Below are 11,985 nucleotides of genomic sequence, written 5' to 3'. Positions count from 1 at the left end.
TTCCGCTGCCGAATAATCCTACCATGGCTCAGATCAAAAGTCACAATGAGAGAAAAACAAGAAAGGCAAAGGAAAAAGCTTGTCTTTTTACTGGCGTTTCAAAAATGATCTTCCCCAGAGTCATGACACTCAAAACTCCCAAAGAAATTTGGAACTACCTGAAGGAAGAATATGCAGGAGATGAGAGGATTCGAAGCATGCAGGTGTTGAACTTGATGAGGGAATTTGAGTTACAAAGAATGAAGGAGTCAGAGACAATTAAAGAGTACTCAGACAAATTGTTCACCATTGCCAACAAGGTAAGGTTGTTGGGCACTGAATTTCCTGATTCCAGGATTGTACAAAAAATCCTTGTAACTGTCACTGAGAAATATGAAGCTTCTATAGCAAGCATGGAGAACACAAAGGATCTTTCGCAGATCACTTTGGCAAAGGTGTTACATGCACTCCAAGCACAAGAGCAAAGAAGGCTTATGAGGCAAGAAGGAACTACAGAGGGTGCCTTACAAGCCAAACTGCAAAACAACAACGGTGGAAGAAACAAGAAGAAGAAGCAGAACAATTTCAACAAGGCTAGAGGTTCTAACAAGTACCACCAGAAAAACAATACTCAGGTTTCTCCACCTTGTCCTCACTGCAAAAAGACAAATCATCAACCAAAATGGTGCTGGTGGAGGCCAGATGCAAAATGTCTCAAGTGTGGCCAACAAGGACACATGGAAAAGGTATGCAAGTCTCATAAACAACAAGGAGAAGTCAAGGTTGCTGAGGATCAACAAGGAGAGGAAAAATTGTTTGCAGCAACATGCTTTGCTGCCAAAAGCTCCACCAAATGGCTCATAGACAGCGGCTGCTCAAACCACATGACTTTTGACCTTGAACTCTTCAAAGAGTTTAAAGAAAAAAATTCTAAAGTCAAAATTGGTAATGGAGCTTATCTTGAAGGAAAAGGAAAAGGAACAGTGGTAATTCAAAGCCATACAGGTCTGAAATTAATTTCAGATGTTTTATATGTTCCTGAAATTGATCAAAACCTTTTGAGTGTTGCTCAGTTGCTGGAAAATAGCTATAAGGTGTTGTTTGAAGACTTGCACTGCCAGATCAAAGATCCAGAAGGCAAAGAAGTGTGCAAAGTTCAAATGAAAGACAAAAGGTTTGTCTCGGATCTCATGAACCTAGAACATGCTGCAGTGCACAAAGAAGTTAGCAATAGTACAATACTTTGGCATAAGAGATTGGGTCATTTCCATCATGACGCTCTAATATTCATGAAGAAGAACAATCTTGCAAAAGGCTTACCAGAATTAGAAGAAGATCTTCCAACATATGCTGCCTGTCAATATGGAAAGCAGTCAAGACTCCCATTTCCACAAAATACGGCATGGAGGGCTTCACAAAAGTTACAATTAGTTCACACAGATGTTGGAGGACCCATAAACACACCATCATTGAATGGCAGTAAGTATTATATTGTTTTCATTGATGATAACACAAGGATGTGCTGGATTTATTTTATGGAGCTTAAATCTGAAGTTGCTGACATCTTTTGGAAGTTCAAAGCCTGGGTTGAAACTCAGAGCAAGTGCAAATTGCAGATGATCAGATCTGATAATGGATATGAATATACCTCAGGAAAATTTAACAAGTTTTGTGAAGAGGCAGGCATAGAACACCAGCTGACAGCACCTTACTCCCCCAGCAGAATGGTGTTGCAGAAAGAAAGAATAGAACAATTATGGAGATGGCTAGATGCTTACTTCATGACAAAAGGCTACCAAAGAAATTCTGGGCAGAAGCTGCAAATACTGTTGTATTTTTGCAAAACAGGCTGCCAACAAAAGCTTTACAAAGAAGAACACCGTTTGAAGCATGGTATGGTTACAAACCTGAATTGCTTAATTTGAAGACATTTGGCTGCTTGTGTTTCTCTCACATTCCTCATGTAAAGAGAGACAAACTAGACAAGAAAGCAGAATCTGGGATTTTTGTAGGTTATAGCTTAACTTCAAAGGCCTACAGGTTCTATTTTCCACATCATAATAAAATAATTGTTAGTAGGGATGTTAAATTCATGGAGTCAGATAGCTGGAATTGGGAAGATGAAAATAAATCTGAATTCCAGGAGGAGAATGAAGATGTGGATGATGAACCAGTCAGAGGAACAAGATTACTTTCTGAAGTTTATCAAAGGTGCAATCTTGCTGTCATGGAGCTTGCTGGATATGAAGAAGCTGCAACTGATCAAAAGTGGATAAATGCAATGATGGAGGAGCTGAAAATGATTGAAAAAAATCAGACATGGGAGTTGATGGACAGACCAAATCATAAGAAAGCCATTGGAGTCAAGTGGGTTTATAGAACCAAGCTTAATCCTGATGGTTCTGTGAACAAGCATAAGGCAAGACTTGTTGTCAAGGGTTATGCCCAAATGTTTGGGGTGGATTTCTCTGAAACATTTGCCCCAGTTGCAAGGTTGGATACAATAAGGCTGTTGCTTGCACTTGCTGCACAAAATGATTGGATTGTACACCAATTGGATGTCAAATCAGCTTTTTTGAATGGATACTTGGAGGAAGAAATTTTTGTTGAACAACCAGAAGGATTTGTTCTTCAAGGACAAGAAGATAAGGGTTATCGATTAAAGAAGGCATTGTATGGCTTAAAACAAGCACCAAGGTCTTGGTACAGCAGAATTGATACACATTTAGAAAGCTTAGGCTTCGTGAAAAGTCTAAGTGAGTCTACCTTATATGTTAAAAAGGTGGATGAAGATATACTTGTGTTATCTCTATATGTTGATGATCTATTTGTTACAGGAAGTAGCAAGAAGATGATTGACAAGTTTAAAAAAGAAATGGAAGATGTCTTTGAAATGACCGATCTTGGAAAGATGACATTCTTTCTTGGTATGCAAGTGCAGAAAAAGCAACATGAAATATTTGTGTGTCAGGAAAAGTATGCAAAGGAAGTCCTCAAGAAGTTCAACATGGAAGAGTGCCATCCAACAGCTACTCCAATGAATCAAAAGGAGAAGTTTTGCAAAGAAGATGGAGCTGAAAAGATTGATGAAAAGCTGTACAGAAGCTTAATAGGATGCTTGATGTATTTAACAAGTACCAGGCCAGATATCATGCATTCAGTGAGTTTGCTATCAAGGTACATGCATTGTCCAAGTGAAATTCATTTTCAAGCAGCAAAAAGAATTCTTAGATATGTTAGAGGAACCACTGATTATGGAATAAGATACAGGCAAGTAAAAAGCTTCAGCTTTCATGGTTATTCTGATAGTGATTGGGCAGGATGTGTTGATGACATGAGAAGCACCTCTGGTTATTGTTTTACTCTTGGTTCTGGAGTTTTTTCATGGTGTTCTAAAAAGCAAGAAATTATAGCTCAGTCTACAGCGGAAGCCGAGTATGTAGCTGCTGCTGCTGTGAATCAAACTCTTTGGATTAGGAAAATCATGGCAGATTTGCATATGGAACAACATGGTAGCACTCAGATTTTGGTGGACAATCAGGCTGCAATTGCAATATCCAATGATCCAGTGTTTCATGGAAAAACAAAGCACTTCAAGATAAAGCTTTATTTTCTAAGAGAGGTTCAAAGGGAAGGAGAAGTGAAGCTAATCTACTGCAAGACAGAAAATCAAGTAGCTGATATCCTAACCAAGGCACTTCCAAAATCCAGATTTGAGTTCTTGAGGCAAAAGCTTGGAGTTTGCAGTTCCAAAGTCAAGGAGGAGTGTTGATTGATTGACTTTGAAATAAACAAACAGCAGAAGATTAATTTTTATGCTATTATTTAGGAAAATAACAGTCTTATTGACTGATAAGATAGAGCTGTTTCAACTTCTATTTTTTAGGCTTTCATCTAGTAGTTGTTATGTTTTTGAATTTGAATTTTATGTTGGTGATTCTGCTGTATAAAACCAGTTGCTATGCTGCTGAATAAAAATATGCTTTATGCTCCCAATTCTCTGTTATCGTTCTTCTCTTCTACCCATACTATATTTTTAAAATAACCAACAAATTGGCATCAGAGCCCTTTTCTTGAGGGACCTGTAAAATGGATGCTGGATCAAGCTTCTCACATGTTGCTACTCATGTCTTTGATGGGGAAAGCTATGACCTTTGGGCTGTGAGAATGGAGTCCTACCTAGATGCTTTAGATCTGTGGGAAGCCGTGGAAGAGGATTATGAAATACTTCCGCTGCCGAATAATCCTACCATGGCTCAGATCAAAAGTCACAATGAGAGAAAAACAAGAAAGGCAAAGGAAAAAGCTTGTCTTTTTACTGGCGTTTCAAAAACGATCTTCCCCAGAGTCATGACACTCAAAACTCCCAAAGAAATTTGGAACTACCTGAAGGAAGAATATGCAGGAGATGAGAGGATTCGAAGCATGCATGTGTTGAACTTGATGAGGGAATTTGAGTTACAAAGAATGAAGGAGTCAGAGACAATTAAAGAGTACTCAGACAAATTGTTCACCATTGCCAACAAGGTAAGGTTGCTGGGCACTGAATTTCCTGATTCCAGGATTGTACAAAAAATCCTTGTAACTGTCACTGAGAAATATGAAGCTTCTATAGCAAGCATGGAGAACACAAAGGATCTTTCGCAGATCACTTTGGCCAAGGTGTTACATGCACTCCAAGCACAAGAGCAAAGAAGGCTTATGAGGCAAGAAGGAACTACAGAGGGTGCCTTACAAGCCAAACTGCAAAACAACAACGGTGGAAGAAACAAGAAGAAGAAGCAGAACAATTTCAACAAGGCTAGAGGTTCTAACAAGTACCACCAGAAAAACAATACTCAGGTTTCTCCACCTTGTCCTCACTGCAAAAAGACAAATCATCAACCAAAATGGTGCTGGTGGAGGCCAGATGCAAAATGTCTCAAGTGTGGCCAGCAAGGACACATGGAAAAGGTATGCAAGTCTCATAAACAACAAGGAGAAGTCAAGGTTGCTGAGGATCAACAAGAAGATGAAAAATTGTTTGCAGCAACATGCTTTGCTGCCAAAAGCTCCACCAAATGATTAAAACCAGTTGCTATGCTGCTGAATAAAAATATGCTTCGTGCTCCCAATTCTCTGCTATCGTTCTTCTCTTCTACCCATACTATATTTTTAAAATAACCAACAAAAATTATGTGAAGACTACAATGACTTTACAATGCAAGGTTGACAGCGTGTTCTTAGTCTCAAACAAAATTGAATGCTTATTCATTATATTGCGGCTTGTTATACTCTACATCACAATCATTAGAAGAATCGGAAATTATGTGAAGACTACAACGAATTTACAATGCAAGGTTCGCAGCATGTTCTTAGAAAATAAGAACAGCTGAAAAAGAGGCATGGGAAATTGTAGATCATCGGAATAGTTCTTCACCATGCTGCTGAAATATGGGGCGACCAAAATGGCTAGCTTTCATGGGGCTACCAGTTCTCCAATGGTGTAAGACAGAGATTCTGCTAAGTCAGCTTTAAATAGCAGTTTCTGCAACGCCTGCAATACATCATATTCTGGATCGAGTCTCCGTTGCCACCCCTACGAAGGATGAAGAAACAAATTGGGTCAGATATTATGCTCATGCTTAGAGCAAGACAAAGGACAGTGTTAGCTTAGAGCTCTGAAGCAGAACTACCTCAAGCCAGTAGCATATGGTTCAGAATTTTAAAAATTTGTTTACAAAACTCAGTTTTCCACCAAATTTCAAAAATGGATTACTTGTTTAATCAGTGAAGGCATTGATTTATGATTTTTTATTCAACTGTGATAATCAGTGAAATTAACTTTTAAATTGACGTGAATAAAAAAAATTAAATTGACATAAAATGATATCATGTCTTATATAAGATAAAAACAATAAAGATAAAACATAATAAACTAAGAGTGTAGATCTTCCTAATTTGACTATGGACCATTATTTGCATAAAGAATATTTTCTATTAATACAAAAAATTGAAAATAAAAATATGGCGGGTTTGAAGTGGTTCAATACGCCAATTTTGACTCAATTCAACCAATTCTTTGCTGGTTCTTGACCCACATCCACTAGTTCTGATGTGTTTTCCCCTTCATTTGGATCGGTCACCAGACAAGTTCCCGGTTTAACTAGTTGTTCCACCCAACCCGATTTCAAAAATTATGGTTCCACATTTGAGGGATAAGTGACTCTGGGAGGGTTAGAAGTGAATAAACCATGCTATTAGTCAGGGACATCAATCTGCATGTAGGTTAGATCCATATTTCCACTCGAGATTATTATCTTCTTTTCTTTTTCAAGTTTTATACATTATGAAATGGAGAATATGCAGAAACTCACATAAAGTGACTTGGTCATGCAAGAATACCAATAGAGGCTCCAATGAAAAACGTGAAAGATTGTTTGAGACTTTGAATTCGAACCATATTAAATGCAGTATGAGAATAAAGAAAAATTAAGAAAAAACGATTAGAAAAATACCTTTCTAACGTCTCTAGAAATCTATTCTCAATATACTCAAACGGCATCAATGATGATTCATGCAGTTCCCTCACTAGGGAGATAAGGTTTGGTTATAACTTACTTTTGCTGTATGTATCCGGAAATTAAAAACCAATGCTCTTGTTCACAAGAATAAAAGTATGACGGATTGGTTTCAGTTTTAACTTTTATACAAAGCTTATCCTAAAAGCATTCTAGCCATGTCATGCCAAGAAGGTGACAGAGGCAAGCTCCCTTTTGAAGCTTATTTGAAAATCTACAGACCAACTACACTAGCCAGAACATGGTGAAGATGTCTCCTCGGGTGGTAATGAAAATTTATGCATTTATGAACAAGTACTTTACCATACTTAGATTTTTAAATAATCAGTTGCCTAAAATTTGAAAAGTATATCCAGATAAAAAATGTGTCACTGACACAGCAAAGAAAAACGGTAATAACTTTCAACAGCCTACCAATAACTACGCACCAAAACTAAACATTACTCATGCTGTTAATATTTATGAGAATACAGTAGTTACTAGCTAGCTGTTAGATTGTTACTTTTGATGTCAGCATGAGTATTCTCCTAGTCTCTTCTTATAACTGACTCCATTCTAGTCTCTTAGAGAATACCAAGTGTGACTCAAATAAGTCCCACATTGGATAGATTAGCAAGTGTACAATAGTCAATCACATATAGGGCACAGAAACCTATTGCCTTAACTTATGAATTCTAACATATAGGACCTCACTAGACACATTATATCAATTCAAGATAATATACACAGTTAGATTTCTTTCTACTATAATAATATTCACCTCATTATAAAGCTACAGAGAATAATTTGATAAAAAGGGTGATTTAGAACAGAACTTACCTCCAGAACCAATGTTGTCACTATGACAGCACAGATATTGCCATCTATGTTGACTTTGCACCGCCTAACATGCTCAAGCAACTGTTGCATTCGGTCAGCTGTGTGGACAGATTCACCTTCTGAGGACCTCCAAAACTTGAAAGAATTATCCACTTCCTGTTAAATGGTAAAAATATTTACTCAGGAAAATGTATATACTGAAACACCATACAATATTACCAATTGTAAAATGTACATCAGTTTTAGAGATGCAGAACAGAATATCCAAAATGTTTTTTAAAATCACAATCTTTCACCATATTGTCTTGAAGAGGATGCATAATATATTGTGTAAAGTGTTTAGACTTACACTGGCTGACACAGACTAAGGACATCCAATTAATTAATACTATTTTTTTTTTCGAATTCAGAAGCGCATGCAATCCCCAAAGAAAGAGTTCGACCTTAAGTTTTCTGATGTTGCAAATTCATGATCCTAATAACTTGTCAGAACTATGGGAAAACAACAAATGACCAAAACATCGAAACACCAATCAATTAAGGACCTTTAACTCACAACTGGTGATCAGAGGTCAAATGAATAGCTGAATTTCAGATACAGGATTTTAAGTAACTGATAAAAATGTCAAAATGTAAATGCACAATTGCAGTTTGTGTTGATAAGTTATCAGGATGCTAATACAAACCATGCATGGAAACCATATAATAATTATTCTTTACCTCAATGAATGATTTTGGGTCAGGGCAATTTTGTCGTTTTGATAATCTAAGGGTGCATTCTGCAGCAGTGCGGCCATCTTGAAGTGCAACAGCCTTAAAGAATTCCAGTAAATATTCTCGTTCCCCCTTAGAAAGTTCAGTAGTCATGCCAACATCAAGGAAAACGACATGGGGCCTTGACTTAAAGAGCTGCATAGGCGGTGATTTCCTTTTCACTACACGGACAAGAATATTTCCAGGATGCAAGTCTGCATGGACAAAATTATCAACCTGGAAAAAGAGGTGTATTTGAGTTAAGGAAACCAATTATTTCACTCAAATGCCTAGTTGTCCTTACAATAACATATTAGCAAGTTCAATTTACCAAGATGGAAAAGGGAGAATCATTCTGGATCTCTAGGTTGCTCTATCACATGCATTTAAGATAAATAGTAATAACATCAAATGAAGATCAAGAATCTTCGTGATAGTCCCCCTCCAATCCCAGATCTAAGCTCCTGAGAGAGATGTTGCACTCTCTGCCCCAGCTAAAAAGCTGGAGAATGCTAAATGAATAAAATATCCTACTCCACTCTCCTTATATTACTCCCCTTACATGTGTATCCTACTCTCATTATCTTGCCAACCAAACAGGCCCTTAATATTCAAGAGAAAGAGAGGTGAGAGAGAGAGAGAGGTATACAGTGAAAACAGTAACTGATTCTGTTGGATCGGTTACTAACTGTAACTAATTCTAACAGAAAGTCTGAGAGGCTAACTAACTAACTTAATCAACTGTACATATTAGCATCCTAAAATGTACACCAGTTTTAGAGATGCAGAACAAAATATCCACTTTTTTTTTTAAAAAAAAAATGACAATCTTTCACCATATTGTCTTGAAGATGATGCATAATATATTGTGTAAAGTGTTTAGACTTACACAAATGATAGGTCCAATAACATTTTAGCATTTAATACTTTCATGAACTAGATAAAACTATCAACAGAATCTGATCAATACAAAATCTACAAAGTTACAATATGAGCTAGGGAATAATATGTTGTTACAGAAAACTAAAAAATTGCAAGAAAATTCATAATATTTTACCAAAAGCATCTTTAAAAGAGCATGTGTTCCAATATGAGCTAGGGCACTTTTGATATGCTCATGTCCTTCAAGCTCTTCAACAAAGTGCAACACGTTTTGACCATGTTCATAGGTTTCCACCAAAACAGAAGGATGCACAAGGGGATACAGAGGCATTGGGAATGAAACATCTTTCCATTTCCGGAAATTATAGATAAAACGACTAAGATATGCCGCTTCCCTTGAAAGATCAACTTGAGACATCATAAAAACAGCAAACTGCTGTATGCTTTCATCTAATCTCAACCACCTCAAATTAGGGATGAAAGATGAAATCTTGGCGACAAGATTGATAATGATGAAATCCCTTCTAATTGCTTCGGACACTCCTGGATGTCGGACCTTCACTGCTACAAGAACAGGCTTGATTTGCCGACCAGGGTATTTGTATTTCAGTATAGCTCGATGAACTTGAGCAATGCTACCCGAAGCTACTGGTTCCTCCTCAAAATTTTCAAATATTTCAGTCAATTTGCGACCAAATGCATTTTCAATACTTTTTTTGCTATAGCTAAATTTATGTGCTGGTGCTTTGGTTTGAAATTCCGCAAGTTCGCCACAGAGATCCCTAGGAAAGAGATCAGGTCTGGTTGCAGCCCATTGACCCCATTTAATGAATGCTGGGCCAGCCTTTTCAAGAGTAAGGCGTACAAAATGAATCCATGTTTTCCTAAATTGAATGCCAAAATAGTCAACCAAAGGAGCCATAGCGATGCAAGGAGAGAACAAAATTACCAAATAGACAGCCCTGAGAAACAAGATTAAAATCTCAAGAACTCCCAAGAGAGCTGAGGTCAAATACACACGCTTATCTTGTGCTTGAAGGTACAGTGAATCCCTTGTTGGGAAGGATTGTGCTTCGGCTAATTCCCCTCGTGACCAAGCAAGCTCTCCTATCACGAAAGCAATCATACCATGGACAACAAAATTTGATTTCATCATCGCCAGACTTACAGCACGGGCAATTTGACCTATTTGAGGTGGAACTGTCCCTTTATTGAAACACACCCTGTTCCAAAAAACTTGAGCATGATGATGATATCTTGCATTATTTGTAGTGATGGTATACAAGTTCCTCGCTTTGCCATTCATCAGCAAGTTAACCTTCGATTTAAATAACACAAATGGAGTTTGCCCTTTGTGTGCAACTCCAAAGTATGAGAAAAGTTTGTATGTTGAGTAAGGGACCCCCATAGGATAAAATACTTCCACACAGCTAGTGTTATGTTTCTTATGAACAGCACGTGCAAACCTTTTAACATTTCCACAAGCAAGAAGCCTGCACATTAGATTCTATCAATACACTTCACATGCTTAAACTCAACGAAGCTAAGGAAAACGAAGAATGTAAATATGCAATAGCTGAAAGCTCTACACAAAAACAAATTTAAAATAATCATAACTCTATGAAACAATGTATACAAACAAAGCCCCACAAACCTTTAGCTCAGCTATCAATGTAATTCGGTTTTGAGCAGAACGGGAAATTTCTATAGCAAAGTTTCTTTCTTGTTCTGCTACCATTTTATTTAGGTCCATGTAAACATGTTATAACACTAGTGAAACAGAGATAACTCATTTTGAAGTTAAGGGTCTTTCTACTAGGATTGAAGAATCACAAAAAATTCAAAAAAAAAAAGAAAAACATAAACAACATGGATGTTCAAAATGAATGAATGAAAAACATGCATGTTGTGATTTATAAGATAACTGAGCTCAAAATTGAGAGACAGGGTGGGTATAATTGAAAGGCAAGACATGAACCTTGACATGGTGGCGTGGATTTTGTGAGGGTGAGGTCGAATGTTGCACACAACATCCTCGTCCTAGGCTGCACACGGTGGCGTTGACATGAGCTTGTGTCGGAGACACCGCAGGTAGTGAGTGAGTCACCTTGTCGGTATGCAGTTTCTCTTGATTCAGTTTGGGCTGGTTTGCTTTATGGGCCGGCCTACTTGCTACAAATCACACACCCTTTAATTTTTATTTTTTTTAAGGTTCACCCCGGTTATTGACAAAAAAAAGGTTCACCCGAGTTATTTTAATTTAAGGCTCGTTTGACACGTCGTACTAGCCATGATAGTATGTGTTTATACAATACATTGTGGACTTATCTATAGTTTGGTGCTAACATTGAATTGTATAAGCTTATACATTAATCTTCTTTTATACATTAAAATGATGAATTATTTAATTCACCCTATAGATGATGGATAAGACATGATAAGAGTGTTATGTATAAAGTTACATGAAATATTTAATCAACCGCCACCACCCTCCACTTCCACCACCGCCGCCCCCACCATCACCATCCACAACTGCCACCACCGTCGTTGTCGCTATCGCCTCCACCGCTATCACCACTGTTGTTGTCGTCATCGCTATCACTATTTCCACCGTCGCCACCACCTACCACCACTGACATCGCCACCACCATCACCTTCCAATACTACCACCACCGATGTCTCCACCACCTGAACCGCCATAGTCATCGCCACCACCCTAGAAAACGCCATGGCCCACCGCCATCACAACCACCTCCCTCCACCACCGCCACCATCACCATCACTTCCAACACCACCGCTGCTGCCGCTACCACTTGAACCACTACCGCCACTGCCGCCACCACAACACCCTCCACTATCGCCACCACCCCCTCCCTTCACTGCCACCACCATCATCACCATAACTTTCAACACCGCTGCCACCACTCAACCTCGCCACTGCCATCTCTACAAACACCACCCTCCATAACCGCCATCACCCTCCATCGCCATC

At 38.2% G+C, this 11,985-nt stretch overlaps 2 protein-coding genes across 2 annotated transcripts; one reads left to right on the top strand and one right to left on the bottom strand.

Annotated features, from left to right (window-relative positions):
* Positions 1-4,029: 4,029 nt before the first annotated feature.
* LOC130744603 (uncharacterized) lies at positions 4,030-5,043 on the top strand. The gene has a single exon (XM_057596774.1). It carries the CDS (start codon positions 4,069-4,071, stop codon positions 5,041-5,043), a length of 975 nt encoding a protein of 324 aa, XP_057452757.1. The 5' UTR covers positions 4,030-4,068.
* A 144-nt stretch (positions 5,044-5,187) lies between these two features.
* On the bottom strand, positions 5,188-11,128 carry LOC130745503 (uncharacterized). Its single transcript, XM_057597799.1, has 5 exons — positions 10,972-11,128; positions 9,169-10,486; positions 8,079-8,348; positions 7,359-7,514; positions 5,188-5,557 (listed from the first exon to the last, which is right to left on the bottom strand). Exons 1-5 carry the CDS (start codon positions 10,977-10,979, stop codon positions 5,438-5,440), a joined length of 1,872 nt encoding a protein of 623 aa, XP_057453782.1. The 5' UTR covers positions 10,980-11,128; the 3' UTR covers positions 5,188-5,437.
* Between the last annotated feature and the right edge of the window lie 857 nt (positions 11,129-11,985).

The sequence above is a fragment of the Lotus japonicus genome, chromosome 3 (assembly GCF_012489685.1).
Source record: "Lotus japonicus ecotype B-129 chromosome 3, LjGifu_v1.2".
In the NCBI taxonomy this organism is placed as follows: domain Eukaryota; kingdom Viridiplantae; phylum Streptophyta; class Magnoliopsida; order Fabales; family Fabaceae; genus Lotus; species Lotus japonicus.
The sequence above is the reverse complement of the archived record's forward strand: the minus strand, read 5'-3'. Positions and strand labels throughout refer to the sequence as shown.